At 39.6% G+C, this 12,762-nt stretch overlaps 1 protein-coding gene across 12 annotated transcripts in view; it reads left to right on the top strand.

Moving 5' to 3' along the window:
- Positions 1-12,397, top strand: part of RC3H1 (ring finger and CCCH-type domains 1) — a 60,828-nt gene extending 48,431 nt beyond the window's left edge. For 5 of the 12 annotated variants that reach the window (XM_086753414.1, XM_086753409.1, XM_086753412.1 and 2 more), the window contains exons 14-20: positions 53-223; positions 2,016-2,226; positions 3,295-3,385; positions 3,523-3,658; positions 5,619-5,789; positions 6,385-6,500; positions 7,041-12,397. In XM_086753414.1, coding sequence (XP_086609540.1) covers positions 53-223; positions 2,016-2,226; positions 3,295-3,385; positions 3,523-3,658; positions 5,619-5,789; positions 6,385-6,500; positions 7,041-7,194 — 1,050 coding nt within the window. In that variant the 3' untranslated portion in view covers positions 7,195-12,397. The remainder of the gene's footprint in view (positions 1-52; positions 224-2,015; positions 2,227-3,294; positions 3,386-3,522; positions 3,659-5,618; positions 5,790-6,384; positions 6,501-7,040) is intronic. The other 7 variants (XM_086753420.1, XM_086753419.1, XM_086753416.1 and 4 more) reach the window with 7 other exon arrangements.
- Positions 12,398-12,762: the final 365 nt, after the last annotated feature.

Here is a 12,762-nt window from a genome sequence, read left to right as displayed (position 1 = left end):
ACTAAGTAGTGGTGGCTGTGAAGCTGCTTCTTCCCTTCACTTACAGAACCAGATTTTTGTGTTTGTACAGTACTTGGATGAAGACCTGAAAGTAGCTGGGAAGTACAAAGGAAATGACTATAGCCAGTACTCTCCCTGGTCCTGTGACACCATCGGCTCCTACATTGGAACCAAAGATGCAAAACCCAAAGATGTTGTGGCAGCAAGGAGTGTGGAGATGGCGGTATGTAGGGATTAGGGGAACACAGAAGAAAAGTTGATACTTCTGTGGCTTGGGAGGGATTCTTTCATTTGCTTTCCAGGATCTCAGCAGTGCTTGTATTTAAGCTCAAAAGTGCATTTTAGTCAAAGAATGCATTTGCAAGCATGCATAGTGCTTTGTTTTTTCAAAAGTATGAACATTCCTACATCTGTGTAGGTGTTTGAAAATTCTGGATATAGATGCAGGCTAACCACTCTGCTCTAAAGCCGTGATAGCAAGAGCTATTTTGTCATGATTCTTTACATTTACTCGAAATACAAAAATCACTGCACTGTCAGCTTGTGAGTTAAACATGTCCGTCTGTTGTCTCCTGTACTACTTTTTGTCAGAGGGAGATGCTGTAACTTGACTTTGTGCTATTAATTCCTTTTAAGGTGATTGTGCCTGCTGTTAACAATGTTACTAGTTTTTACTTGAAGGATTCTGTGATTTCTGACCACAAGAAGGGGCTGCTAGGCTGTCATTTAATGGGCGTTATGAATGTAGAAGAAAAGAAAAGAAAAATAGCACCACTATTCTGTTTCTTTCTAACTGTTGAGCATCGCTCAACAGCAAGAAGTATGCTGGTAGCCCATGCAAGCAAGAGGACATTCAGGTCTTCAAGAGAAAGGACTGTTTAGTCTGAGGGACTATTTTAGAGATGCATCTGTTTTACTCCTTCACCTCCCATCTGCAGAAATGTTCTATCATCTTTTGTTTATATATTGTCACTGTCATGGTGACCTTTCTTTGGCCAATAAGGGGAGGAGGAAGAAATTTCTATCCAGAATTTATTCTTCTGTGGGTAGGTGCTCAGCTGTTGCCACCACTGAACGAAACAATCAGATTTTTCTATCCTGTTTCTCCCCTTTGCCCACAAACAGACTTCCCCGTTTCCCCTCTGCCTCATTGGAATTAAATGTGTCCTGTTTCTCTCCACTGAATTGCCTTCCTGTAAGGCCTCGAAAGCTCTGTGTGAAATGGGAGTAAAAAAGAGACTTTCTCTCAGAAAAAGCAGAGTGAGAAAAGGCGTTTCATCTGCAGCATTGTGTTTTTCCATGTCCTTTTGCTCCATCCTACACAGTGTGTTTGCCTTGAGTCATAACACTGTCGCGTTTGACCTGGGGAAGTACTGAGATTACTCAGAATCAGCTTATTGCTGTCCAGGTAGCAGCGTTCAGGAACCGACCAACAGCTCTTGTCTTTTTAAAACTCTGCAAACAAACTGGAACTCAATTAAGAGAGGTAATAGGGTTCTGGAGAAGCAGCCTCCTTTTTTATTGCTAAACAAAGCATTCTTCTGCCCCAGAGCTAATTTTCAGATAAGCAAACATGATCTCTGCTGCTCTTTAGTTTTTGTTTCCTCACAGGAAAAAATTCTCAGAAGAGCTTCACTGCAGATGGCAAGTGAATTAATAATTCTTCCCTTTTTTAATTGTTGCTAGAAGATTCCTTTTTTCAAGGATAAGAATAGTATCATCTGAGAGTACATAATGCTGGATTTTATGTAGATGGTATTGTAGCTTCACTGTGTTCTTTTCCTCTACTCAGTAAATGGAAATAAATTAAAATTGTTACTAGCATCCTATGGACTAGAGATTAAAATGCAATTTTTTTCAGAATTCCAAAGTAGATACCATCTAATACCTCTTCCAGTTTTAACATGTTACAGTTCTTGAGTCACAACTGAGTTGGTACCAGCTTGTTATAAAAGGAATGTGATTTTGTTAATTTCTGAATAAGTTTTTTACTGCCTTTTCCGTATCTTGTCTAGAACGTAGATAGTAAAACCATGCGTGACCAGCGATTAGACATGCAGCGAAGAGCAGCGGAGACTGGTGATGATGACCTCATTCCATTTGGAGACCGACCAACTGTGTCGAGATTTGGGGCTATCTCTCGTACTTCCAAAGCGATGTACCAGAATTCTGGTCCCATGCAGGCCATGGCGGTTCAGGGAGCTACCACCAAATCCGTCATTTCAGGTACAATATGTGAAGACAGCCCCCATAAACTTGTTTCTTGTCTCAGAAATATAGATGAGATGTATGTTATGCCACTAAAAATAACTCTAGGTGGGGCTATGCTGAGAAGCCTGAAGAAAAGGCTGCCAGTATTTCCTTTTCCAAGGACAGGTTTTTGTGCACACGTTGTGTATAGTGTGGTGATTTGGTGTTGCTGTTTGGAAAAAGTTATTTTGTTCTCTTGGTCCCTCTGAGATGAGGCTTCTTTTAAATCTGTTCAGGTAGAATCCAGAAACGTACTGGTTTCTCAAATATATAATGCAAAACCATCATGACGAAGTACTGTACTGCACCCCTAAGTTATGGGTAGTTGCTGATGCAAGCTCAATGCAGCCATTGTTTTGTGTACTGTTAAGGAAAGTAACTAAAGTAGGAATGGTTTATTTTCTAAACATCTGTTTTCTAATCCTGTGCGTAGTCTGGCTGTATATTTTACTTCAGAAGATGGTCTCTTTCTTGAGGTGCACTTAAGAGACCTAATTCTATTTCCCCAAACTTCCTTCTAGATTTTTTCAGGAGTTAACTGCTGGAAACAAAAAAAAAACCCACCACCTCATTTGCTTAATTGAAGCAGTAGCTTAGAGATTTTATTACAGGTCGAACACTGGCTTTCTTGAAAGCTTAATCTTCAAACTGGTGTTAACTAGGCATCTCAGAATTATCAATCAACTCTCGAGTCTTTTAGGAACTTAAGTAATAAAAGTAGTTGCTCTCACAGTGGCTCTGGGTTTGTTTCTGTGTCTCCATCCCGCTGTGTGTCCAAAGCCCTTCACAAACTCATGGACTCTGGAAGTCTATGGCACATCTTATTGGGCGTGCAGGAAGAGTCGTGTGTTACACATGTGAGACTGGTCGCCTGTAGTATTTTTGTGTTCATTTCAGCAGAAGAAGTGTTAGACTTTCTCACTCTTAGAGGGCTGACCTACTTGATTGTTCTCTAATTTCTATCCACTTCTGTGTGTTGGCTGAACTACTTAGAAGGAGAGGTTTGTAGTAATGCAACATGGTTTTCTTTCTGTTCACTGGCAGACTACAGTCCTTATGGAGCTCACGGTGGCTGGGGAGGCTCTCCATATTCTCCTCATCAAAATATACCTTCTCAGGGACGTTTTAATGACAGGTAGGATTACTTTCTTTTTCCTTTGCCTTTTGTTGAATTTTCTTTATCTATTTCTTTCTGTGACAGCTGAGTGAAGCTTCCTTCCCCCCGCCCCTTCTTCTTGAAATCTCCTTATTTTTGCTTTTCTGATCCCAAAGGGAGAGACTGTCCATGTCAGATGTGACTGGTCATGGGAAACAGTTGCCCTCAGCGGAGCGAGAGCAGCAGCTGCGCATGGAGCTGCAGCAAGTAGACCATCAGATTAGCCAGCAGACACAAATGCGAGGACTAGAGGTTGGTACCAACATTTGTAAGAATGGTGAGGGGTAGTACGGAGAGAGATGAAGCTAGTAAAGCTTGTTTTTCATGTGTTGATTATTTTTCTCTGACTAATGATATTCAGTAACAATACTTAATTCTGTGATGCCAGGCATCAGGACTTTGGTACAAGTGTAAACCTCTCTGCTCAGCAGCAGAAACTTCCCTGCGCTTCCCATGTAAATCAACACCATACTTGAATTTGCACTCTGTGCTTATTCACGTTTGCTTTCATTCTCTCTCTAACTTCCTTCCCCTCTCTGTTCATCTGTTAAATGAGAGGCAAACTTGTGGTGTAGATACCCATTCCTCTTGGCTTTACTGCCATTGAAAATGTCTGATTTTATGTACAGAGAGCTGTGACTTCCATCTGTTTCATGTTTGGCTTTGTGTTGTATCTGTTTCTTCCTAAATAGTGCAAGCCACAAGACTCAAGGTACTTAGCTTGACAAATTAAAGCTTAATATTGTACATCTCCTTGCTAAGAAGAAATGTAGTCACTTGCCACATGAGGAAAGATAGGAGTCTGCATTTGTAAAAGAATTAGTGAGCTGAAATTTTTGTATTTTGTGAGACACAGAAGGATAATTGTGAAGGCATAATGAAAGAGTTGTTTTAGCAAAGCTGTAGTTACTTTTTTTTCCTACTAGGAAAAAACAGTAAATATCTACCAGAAAACTATTCTAGGTACCTCAGCAACTACTTATAATTATCTTTTCCAGAAGAAATTGCTGTAAGTATTGGATAGCAGCTTCTGCTGAAACTGTGGTTACCTAAGAGCACGTGTTGTAGAGTAGGGTTATTGCAGATTAGTTTTAAGAGCTCACAATTCGTAAGTCGCAGAAGCGGTTACAAGTAGTATGCATTTCTTAGTTACCTGAAACATAACTTGTGTTCTTGTGCTCTTGTTTGGGAACAAGAGAAGAAAATGTTTTAAATCTTGCATGTCTGCCTTTGCCATAATAGAAGAGTATTGGAAAGTTGCAAAACCTGTAAGTGGCCTGCCTCTGCTCATTATTACTAGGATTGTGTCAGTGTTAAATCATACATAATTGAGTTTTGAGCCTTGATTTTACCATAATTTGAATCTGTCAGAACTAATCAGTTATTTTGAGTAATAACAGCTTTCAATTTATCTCTGCAAGTAGATATTTAAAATCCAGGAGGCTTTATTGATTTACCTGTTAGAAGGTTGTAGCAATTGCTTAATTCAGAGCACGAATTACAACATTATTTTGCTTTCTTGTCGAATGAATGAGGATTTCTACTTGAAGACCAGCCAGGTGTTTGGTTTTGTGGTGTAGTAGGTAGTGTGTTTGAATGCAGAGCACGCGCTTATGGAACTGATTCCCAAGTATTAGCAGATTTTTGGAGTGGCTGACATGGCTACTGCTTTTACTTGGCTGCTAGTGATTTGCAACTTGTGAATGACTGTGGTCACTCGCCCTTCTCTATTCCTGTGCATACTAATCTGGGTCAGTAGGAAGCTACATCTTGACATCCAGAGCTTTCAAGGTATTTTACATGATTTAGTAATAATACTGGCTCTACTGTAGACTTTGGTAAATTCTGCTACTGTAAAATAAAGCAGCAGACTTGCTTATCTGCTGTTGTCTTTTGTTTAACAAATAGACTAGTGTTTTTGTTCATATGCTTAATCTTAGTTTTAAGAAGGGAGTGGTTCATGGGGAAAACCCATGCAAATTTATTACAGTACAAGGTATTTAACACTACTTGTTTAAAAGTGAAGACTTGTCTGCATGTAAAAAATGTTTAAACTTGCATTGGAAGCCATTTTGATTGGGACTTTGTTAAACATGGAGAGGGAAGGCCTTGGTTTTGCAAATAAGCAATACTTGAGTTATGGCCTAGAGCTCTTTCTGTACTTGGTGTGTTGTGTGCTCAGTTGTGTATGTGCTTGGCTTTATGCATTTAGGCTGTTAGTAACAGGCTGCTGTTGCAGAGGGAGGCGACTACCCTGGCAGGCCAACCACAGCCCCCACCCCCACCTCCCAAGTGGCCTGGGATGATCTCAAGTGAACAGCTGAGCTTGGAGCTACACCAGGTGGAAAGGGAAATTGGGAAGAGAACCCGTGAGCTGAGCATGGTGAGTGCTGTGGGGGTGGGAGGTAGAGAGGTGGAGCGGAGAGCTGTGTAGCTGGCCGAAGCCCTTTCACCATGGCAAAAAGGCTCTCTGCTGGATGACCACAGCTGAAGTCATCCTTCACCTCTTCATTCTTCAAAACCTCCTGAAAAACTTCTTGATTCTTATTCGTGAAGAATTTGAATTCTAGCAACTTTAAAATACTCTACTGTTGCGTTGTCACCATTTGAAAATAAGTGTAGCGCTGAATTTGTTGAAAACTATGAATCGTCTCCAAGGTCACTGTGCCATGAGTTGTATAAACTGCTTTAACATAGACATCATCTGCAGGCGCAGGCTAGCGTTCAGAAGTCTGTGTGCTCTTAGTCTGTGGTCTTTGCTTGTTGTTACAAGAATCATCATCATCCCTTCCTTTTGGGAAATACCATGTCCTGAGAGAATGAGCATATCTTACTGAGTCTGTATTGTTGTCTCATGGCTTTTGTCGGTTACACCGTATGACTCCAATTTCCAGGCCTTAATCACTGATCCCAAAGGATGAAGTCTCATTCTTTTAACACAGTGTTAAAGAATTTTTCTTCTGTCCTTTTTTTTAAAGGAGAGCCAGTCTTCACTGGACATGAAAAACAAACTGGGCACCACTAAACAGGCAGAAAATGGACAGTTAGAACCACAAAGTAAGGTTTCAGCTGAGGACCTCGCACTGACATTCAGGTAATGTGGGTCTTCAACCTTTCTTTGTTTAACAGGAGAATGACTTAATCAGGGTCACTTGCTGCTATATGAAAAGTACTCCTTGCCTCACATAGTATCTGATGTGGAAGCATCTGCTAGGAAAAGGTTACACAAATCAAGTTTTTTATAGTGCAAGCATGAATTAAGGGCCATTTCAGCTCGTGAGTAGGTGAGTGCATATACTGAAGTACTTTGCAAAATATAACTTATCTAGAACCCTAAAAATAATGTCTTGTTTGTTTTCAATTAGTCTTATTGTTATTGTTTGTTTCTTATGTAGTCTTGTTATTATTATTATTATGATCTTAACTATTATTAGCTGTTCTTTTTCTGGTGAGTACCTGCAGCATACCAAACTTATTTACTATACGAGGCAAGTCTTTACCTGTATATATTTGTTCATAACTGTTCATTGAGATACTGCAGCAACAAATATTGAAGTCCTTTTACCTTAAAATAAATATCTCAGTAACTACTTCCCTTCTCCACCCTCCCCCTTTCTTCTCAACTTTCTTTCAGCAGTGATGTTCCGAATGGATCAGCCTTGACACAAGATAACATTGCTCTCCTGTCAAACAAGACTGCGTCTCTCAGCCTGTCAGAGGACCCGGAGGGAGGAGGAGACAACCATGATTCCCAGAGAGCGGGAGTTACGCCCCCATCTGCTCCATGACGTCAAGCCAGTGTACCCCAGAGTTTCTTTTGCTGGGGTGTTGGTAGCTTCTGTCACGTTTATTTCCAGGGGTGATTGCAGAAACCCAGGAGCAACAGCAGTAGCAGAGCAGCAGGTCCAGAGGCAATGTGCACAAACACAACTACTAGAAACAAATCCTGCACATAGTTCATATTAACGCATTTTTTAATTAAAAAAAAATGAAAATTAGCAGTATCTGCAAGCAATTCAAATTAAATTTGTTTTTGTTCTGTGAATGAACTTTATTTTAATAACTTTGGACGCCTTGGATCCCAGGGCTTAAAAAAAAAAGATATTATATATATACTCTGTTTGATTAATTGTATGATCTTAATGAAGTAGGTTTTTTCTTTTATTTTGGTATTATTACATACCCAGTGCATAATTCCTTATCACCTTAATTTCTCAACTAAAACAACCTGGCCATTTCCTTGTATGGTTTAAAGGTAAACGAGGAATGAGGGTTGGAGAGTAGCTGTGAATCAGTGTCAAAAGGTGTGCAGCAAACTTCATTCTTAAAACAAATCCTCCTGTTGCGGCTAGGAGCTGAACCCTAGCTTGTGTGAGAGTGCTTGAGTAAAGTATTTAAGTTTAAACTACAAGTGACAGAATTCTTGCTCTGCCACAGATGCAGTCCTTTGTGTATGTCCCAGCACAGTATGTGTAATTAAAGAGGGGGACTAAAGAGGTCAGCAGAATGCAGACCAATCTACTACAGCATGGGTATTTCTGCAGCTGGTTAGCTGGGGCTTGTGGTAGAGAGGCTTAACTAATCAAAGGTTGTGCAGCTGTGACCAAGGCAGAATCTTTAGAAATAAAAGGCAGAGTGAACAGGTTATGCAGTTGCTAGATGGACGTTAACTACAGATGAGCTGGTGAACCATGTTAGTTCCTCCAGTGTTTGCTGGGTTTGTTTTTTTTCCCCCCTTCTCACTATGCCTTTAAAACAAGCTTACCCAAAGTCCATACAGTTGAGTTGATGCAGAGGGACTTACTGATCTCTGCCTTTTGAAATGAGTCTTTCATGTATGTCTCCTTCTTAGCAACTCTTGCCTTTGTTTTTTCTTCATTGCTACTTTATTATTAAAAACATAGCTTCCTCTATAATGTCACTTTTTTCTTCTTTCTTTTTTCAGTGATATATCAATTATTTTATTGTAATGCTGTTGTGACAGCCTTTTTCTGAAGGAGACCAGCATCTTTGATTTGTGCACATCAGTGATGGCAATCTTTAAAAAATAGGGGGCAATTTTTATTTCTTTTTTAAAGTTGATATTGTTTAAGGTCTGTATGTGTCAGAATTTGACACCTGAGAATCAATCTGCAGCTGGTCTGCCACTGCTTACCTGAATCTCTTATAGATTTCCCTTTCTTAGGGGAAAAGTTGCATCAAAATGACCACGTAAGGTACAGCATGGATCCTGTTGGAAGTAGTCAGAACTGCTGAAAAGCAAATTCTGCTAGATACATCTAGTGTGCTCCTTCTACAAGTAGATGCTTTGTAAGCATCAGCTGGAGAAAGAGTAAGCCTTTCTAGATATTTTCTTCAACAGTTAAAGAAATTAAAGAGGTTTTGTTCTTGCTGCACATTTTTTGACTCTCTTGACATGCACTGGGGTGAGACCCTGAATATGAAGAACTCTGTGGAGAATGATTTTAAAGGGCTGCTCCCTCTGCACCTTCTTGGCCTGTTCTCATTTTTTTTCTTTCTGGGTTAGACTACTAAATTGGAACGCACTGGTTATGTAATAAATTACTGCATTGCTTTGGTTGGGTAAAGCAAGAGTTAATAATTTCCTTGGTTTTTAGTTTTTTCCTTAACCTTAACTCTTGCTGAGGTCATAGCAACCTTGAGCTAAGCTTTGCATTCATCATACTGTTAAATAAAACAAAATGGGGGGTGGGAGGGGATACAGTCCCACTATTGCCTACCAGTAGGAGAGTCCAAACAGAAGACTCTTTTGAGTAGCAATTATTTAATTTGCCCAGTCAAGGCACCGCGTTTATATACTATTTCACATTGAATTTGATTATGCCCTACAGACCTGGCTGGTCAAGGATTTGATACACATATTGGCTTGGGATTCGAGCTTTCTTTTTTATTTAAATAAAAATTTATATATAAATATATATATACATATATACATAGTTATATCTGTATATATATTGAGTATGTTTTAAGAATTTTTTCGCATGAGCGCAGCTGTTGTGATCAAATGTCTGGGAGGTAGAAGCACTGAATGAAAATAAAGGCATTTTTCAGCGCACACGCCCACACTTTCCATACGTCTTCTCACGGGTTTATTTCGCTCTTAGTTGAACTTTGGCCTCTTGATTGCCAAGAGTAGTTTTTGAAGCTTGCTTTTTTCCTAACCACTCTTAACTTTTGGCAAAGAATAATCTTTGCACCGAGAAGAGCTTCATCTATACTTTGCCCCCATCCATCTGTATCTCCTACTTGAGGCCTAGCATTACAGCTGCTCCCCTTTGAGCTGATCAGAACTAGGCTGATGAAGTTTTGAGCCCGTCAGGTCTGTTCCTCCCTTGTCTGCCCAGGGCATGATGATGATTAACATGTTCCCCTGGCAGCCTGCTCACAAGCCAACTGACACAGGCACTGTGTCCTGTTGTCCTATCCTTAAATGCAGAGCACCACTGTCAGGTCAGCCTTCTTGTTGTTGTTTTTAATTAGTTTACTTCTTCCTGCTGTGTCTTTATTAACACAGGAAGCTCATTTTAGTTCAGATAATTAGTGCAATATTCTAATCTAGGAGGACAAGCCCAGAATGTACCTTTTTTGACTGTAGTAATTCCTTGATGTGAAATGAATTTTTCAGGACGGTTATGATATGTTTGAATCTGCAAACTCATTTTCACTACTAGGAAGGAAATCTGGAGGGGCAGAAAACTGTTTACCTTTTATTAGTTGTACTAGCTAGTTTCCTTGCTAGGTTAGGGATTTTCCTCTTTCCTCTACTTTTCCTCCCAGGAGGAATTCTGCAGTAAGAGCTATTCAGATTGCTGGCCTACATATGGTGAATGCTTCCAAAACCAACCTGTGGGTTAGAAGGGAGACCTTACTGTTATTTTTTAATCCTTTATCCAGCTCTCCGTGCTGTACTTTGTGCATTGTGTCCTTGTTGTGATCAGTGTGTCCAGGTGAATGCCCTATTTGCCCAGTATTATAGTTTGGCTTGTTAAATAGTTGTTTAATATCCACCAGCAGTATTGATTTCTGGCTTCTTGTTTTGGTCCCCCCCCCCCCCCCCCCCTTCTCCTCTTGTCCTTTTTCAGCTTTTTTTTCAGAAGTTTAGTTGATTAAACAAGTCAAACAGAAAAATGTAGTGCATGCTTTTAAGTCTTTCTGGAAGCTGCACATAAAATTTTCCCTTTTTGTGGAAAAGCATGTTAATAGAACTGGGAGGACAGGTACAATGGAAGCATTGATGGTTACAGCAGATAACTAGGGAATTAAAATTTCTGGAGTAACTATCTTGCTGTGTTCATTTTTGTAGCTCATCATTATCGCAGTTGTACAGGAATGCTGTCCACCTTGGTGAAACTGGTCTCAGCTAGAAAGTGGTTTAGCTCCTTCTACTTGGGCAAGAAAAAAAAACAGTATTATAATAGTTTTAGGGCACTACTGCATCATTTGATAGGTGGGTTAGATTTTTCTATTGCAGTAGATGTCTTTGAACCCTTACTGATACCTGGGTTTCAACCCCAGCACGGACAGACTCCCCCAGAATACAAAGCTTCAACTGTTAGGTAAAGCTTTAGTATGTCAAATGGTGATTCAGTCAGTGTAGAAATAATGTCTGTTTATTGTGTAGTGTTTCTTTCTTCCTTCTGTCAACATCTCTTCTTCTTTCCTATGACCTAGTTCTCTTAATAGGAGAAACTTACACTTTTTCCTCTGCCCCTCTTGTATACTATTGTATCCTGTCCCATTTTAGAGTAGGACTCTATTTAGATCAGAGCACCTTTCAAACTTGCAGCACTGTTATCCTCTTTCTTCTCAAGTTCTTCTGTGTAGTTTCTTCTGAGCCTTACTCTCTCCCTTTTGTTCTTCCTTCCTTTCCTTCTGTGGCTTGCCCATTCACCCTCCCTGATTGTGTAACAGTGACAGCTTGCTGCCTCAAAACGGAGCATTCAAATGAATTCGCTTAGCCAATAACTTCTGTGAAGTTGCCTTTTCTAATGGTGTTATTACTCAGTGATGCACAAATGTGATATTGCCCCTACTGGTAGGCAAACGGGGGATCTGTATAACCACGGTAAACTGCTGTTTTTCTTTAAAGGAGAGCCAAAGACTTGTGCTTTACACTTTTTTTTTCCCTGGTGTAGCCATTTTGATTGTCAAATCTTTGTAGGGTTTTGTGAGTTGGCTGTATTATCCTAATAACAATTCACAAAAGTTAATGATTGTCAAGCCTTATCCATCCATTGAATTGTGGAAAATCATTCCATTTAGTCATACAGTTTGCAATGTACTGAGATGTATCTGGGATATTCTGACATGTTTTCAGTCTTATGCGTTCTCTCAGCTGACAGAATGGCTCATTTAGAGAGGGAGAAGGAACATAAAAATTTTATATCATCAAAGAAGCCTTGTCTTTAAATGTTTAAATCTAAATTGAATACTGATTTAAAGTTTCTTCAATTGCAGTAGAAGATAAATCTGTGTTGCAAATGTGACTGACTTTAAGCCCATTGGAACAGAAGAAACTTGTCAGACTAGCCTTACATTAAATTAAATGTGGAAGAAAAAAACTTGTATGATGATATTGTCTCTTGGCAGCACAAATTAAGTAAGGTGGGGCAAATTCTGCATTAAAAAGGGCTAGGAGTGAGGCTTTTCATTAATAATACAAGAAAGCCGCTTGCATTTCCCTTCCTTGATCTAACTTAAATTTTTGCAGACTGTTATTAAGGTTTTTAGATTCAGAGCAATCTGTAAGTCTGAATAGCATAAACCCTCATTTCCATTGCCATTTCCATTTATAAATCTGGACTGTAATGAAGCAGACTTACAGGTAGTTATCTGAAGAATCCCAATATAAAGTATCTTCAACTGACGAGCTATTTCAAACCCACTTTTATAGTCCAAGAAATCCAGTGCTAAGAATCGGGAGACTCAACAGCAGGAGTGCCACCTCATCTTCTCTGTCCTAAAATGGGGGGGGGGGCGGGGGGGTGGGAACACAATACAAGCAAGTTTTGTGCTTGTCTGTGTGTGTATGAAGAAGTTCTTGTAGTCCTAGAATAGATAGAAGGAATATATGAGCAAGGCTGGGGCATGATGTTACCTTCATCTTCAAATTTTGTCACAGTTCACTTTCCAAAACACACACTTCCTTTTCCGTTCTCCTAATGTTTGTAGCACTGATATTAAAAGAACAACAACAACAAAAAAAAAAAATTAAAAAATCAGTGTGTCGGCAACTTAATTTTTTGTATCACAATAAATCAGTTCCCCTGGGTGAACAACAGGAAGCAAAAGTTCTTGAGTTTTTTAAATGGTAATTTAGACACGAACTTAGTAAA

The sequence above is a fragment of the Chlamydotis macqueenii genome, chromosome 8, assembly GCF_036417535.1.
Source record: "Chlamydotis macqueenii isolate bChlMac1 chromosome 8, bChlMac1.mat, whole genome shotgun sequence".
Classification (NCBI taxonomy): Eukaryota; Metazoa; Chordata; class Aves; order Otidiformes; family Otididae; genus Chlamydotis; species Chlamydotis macqueenii.
This window is presented reverse-complemented; position numbering and strand designations above follow the sequence as displayed.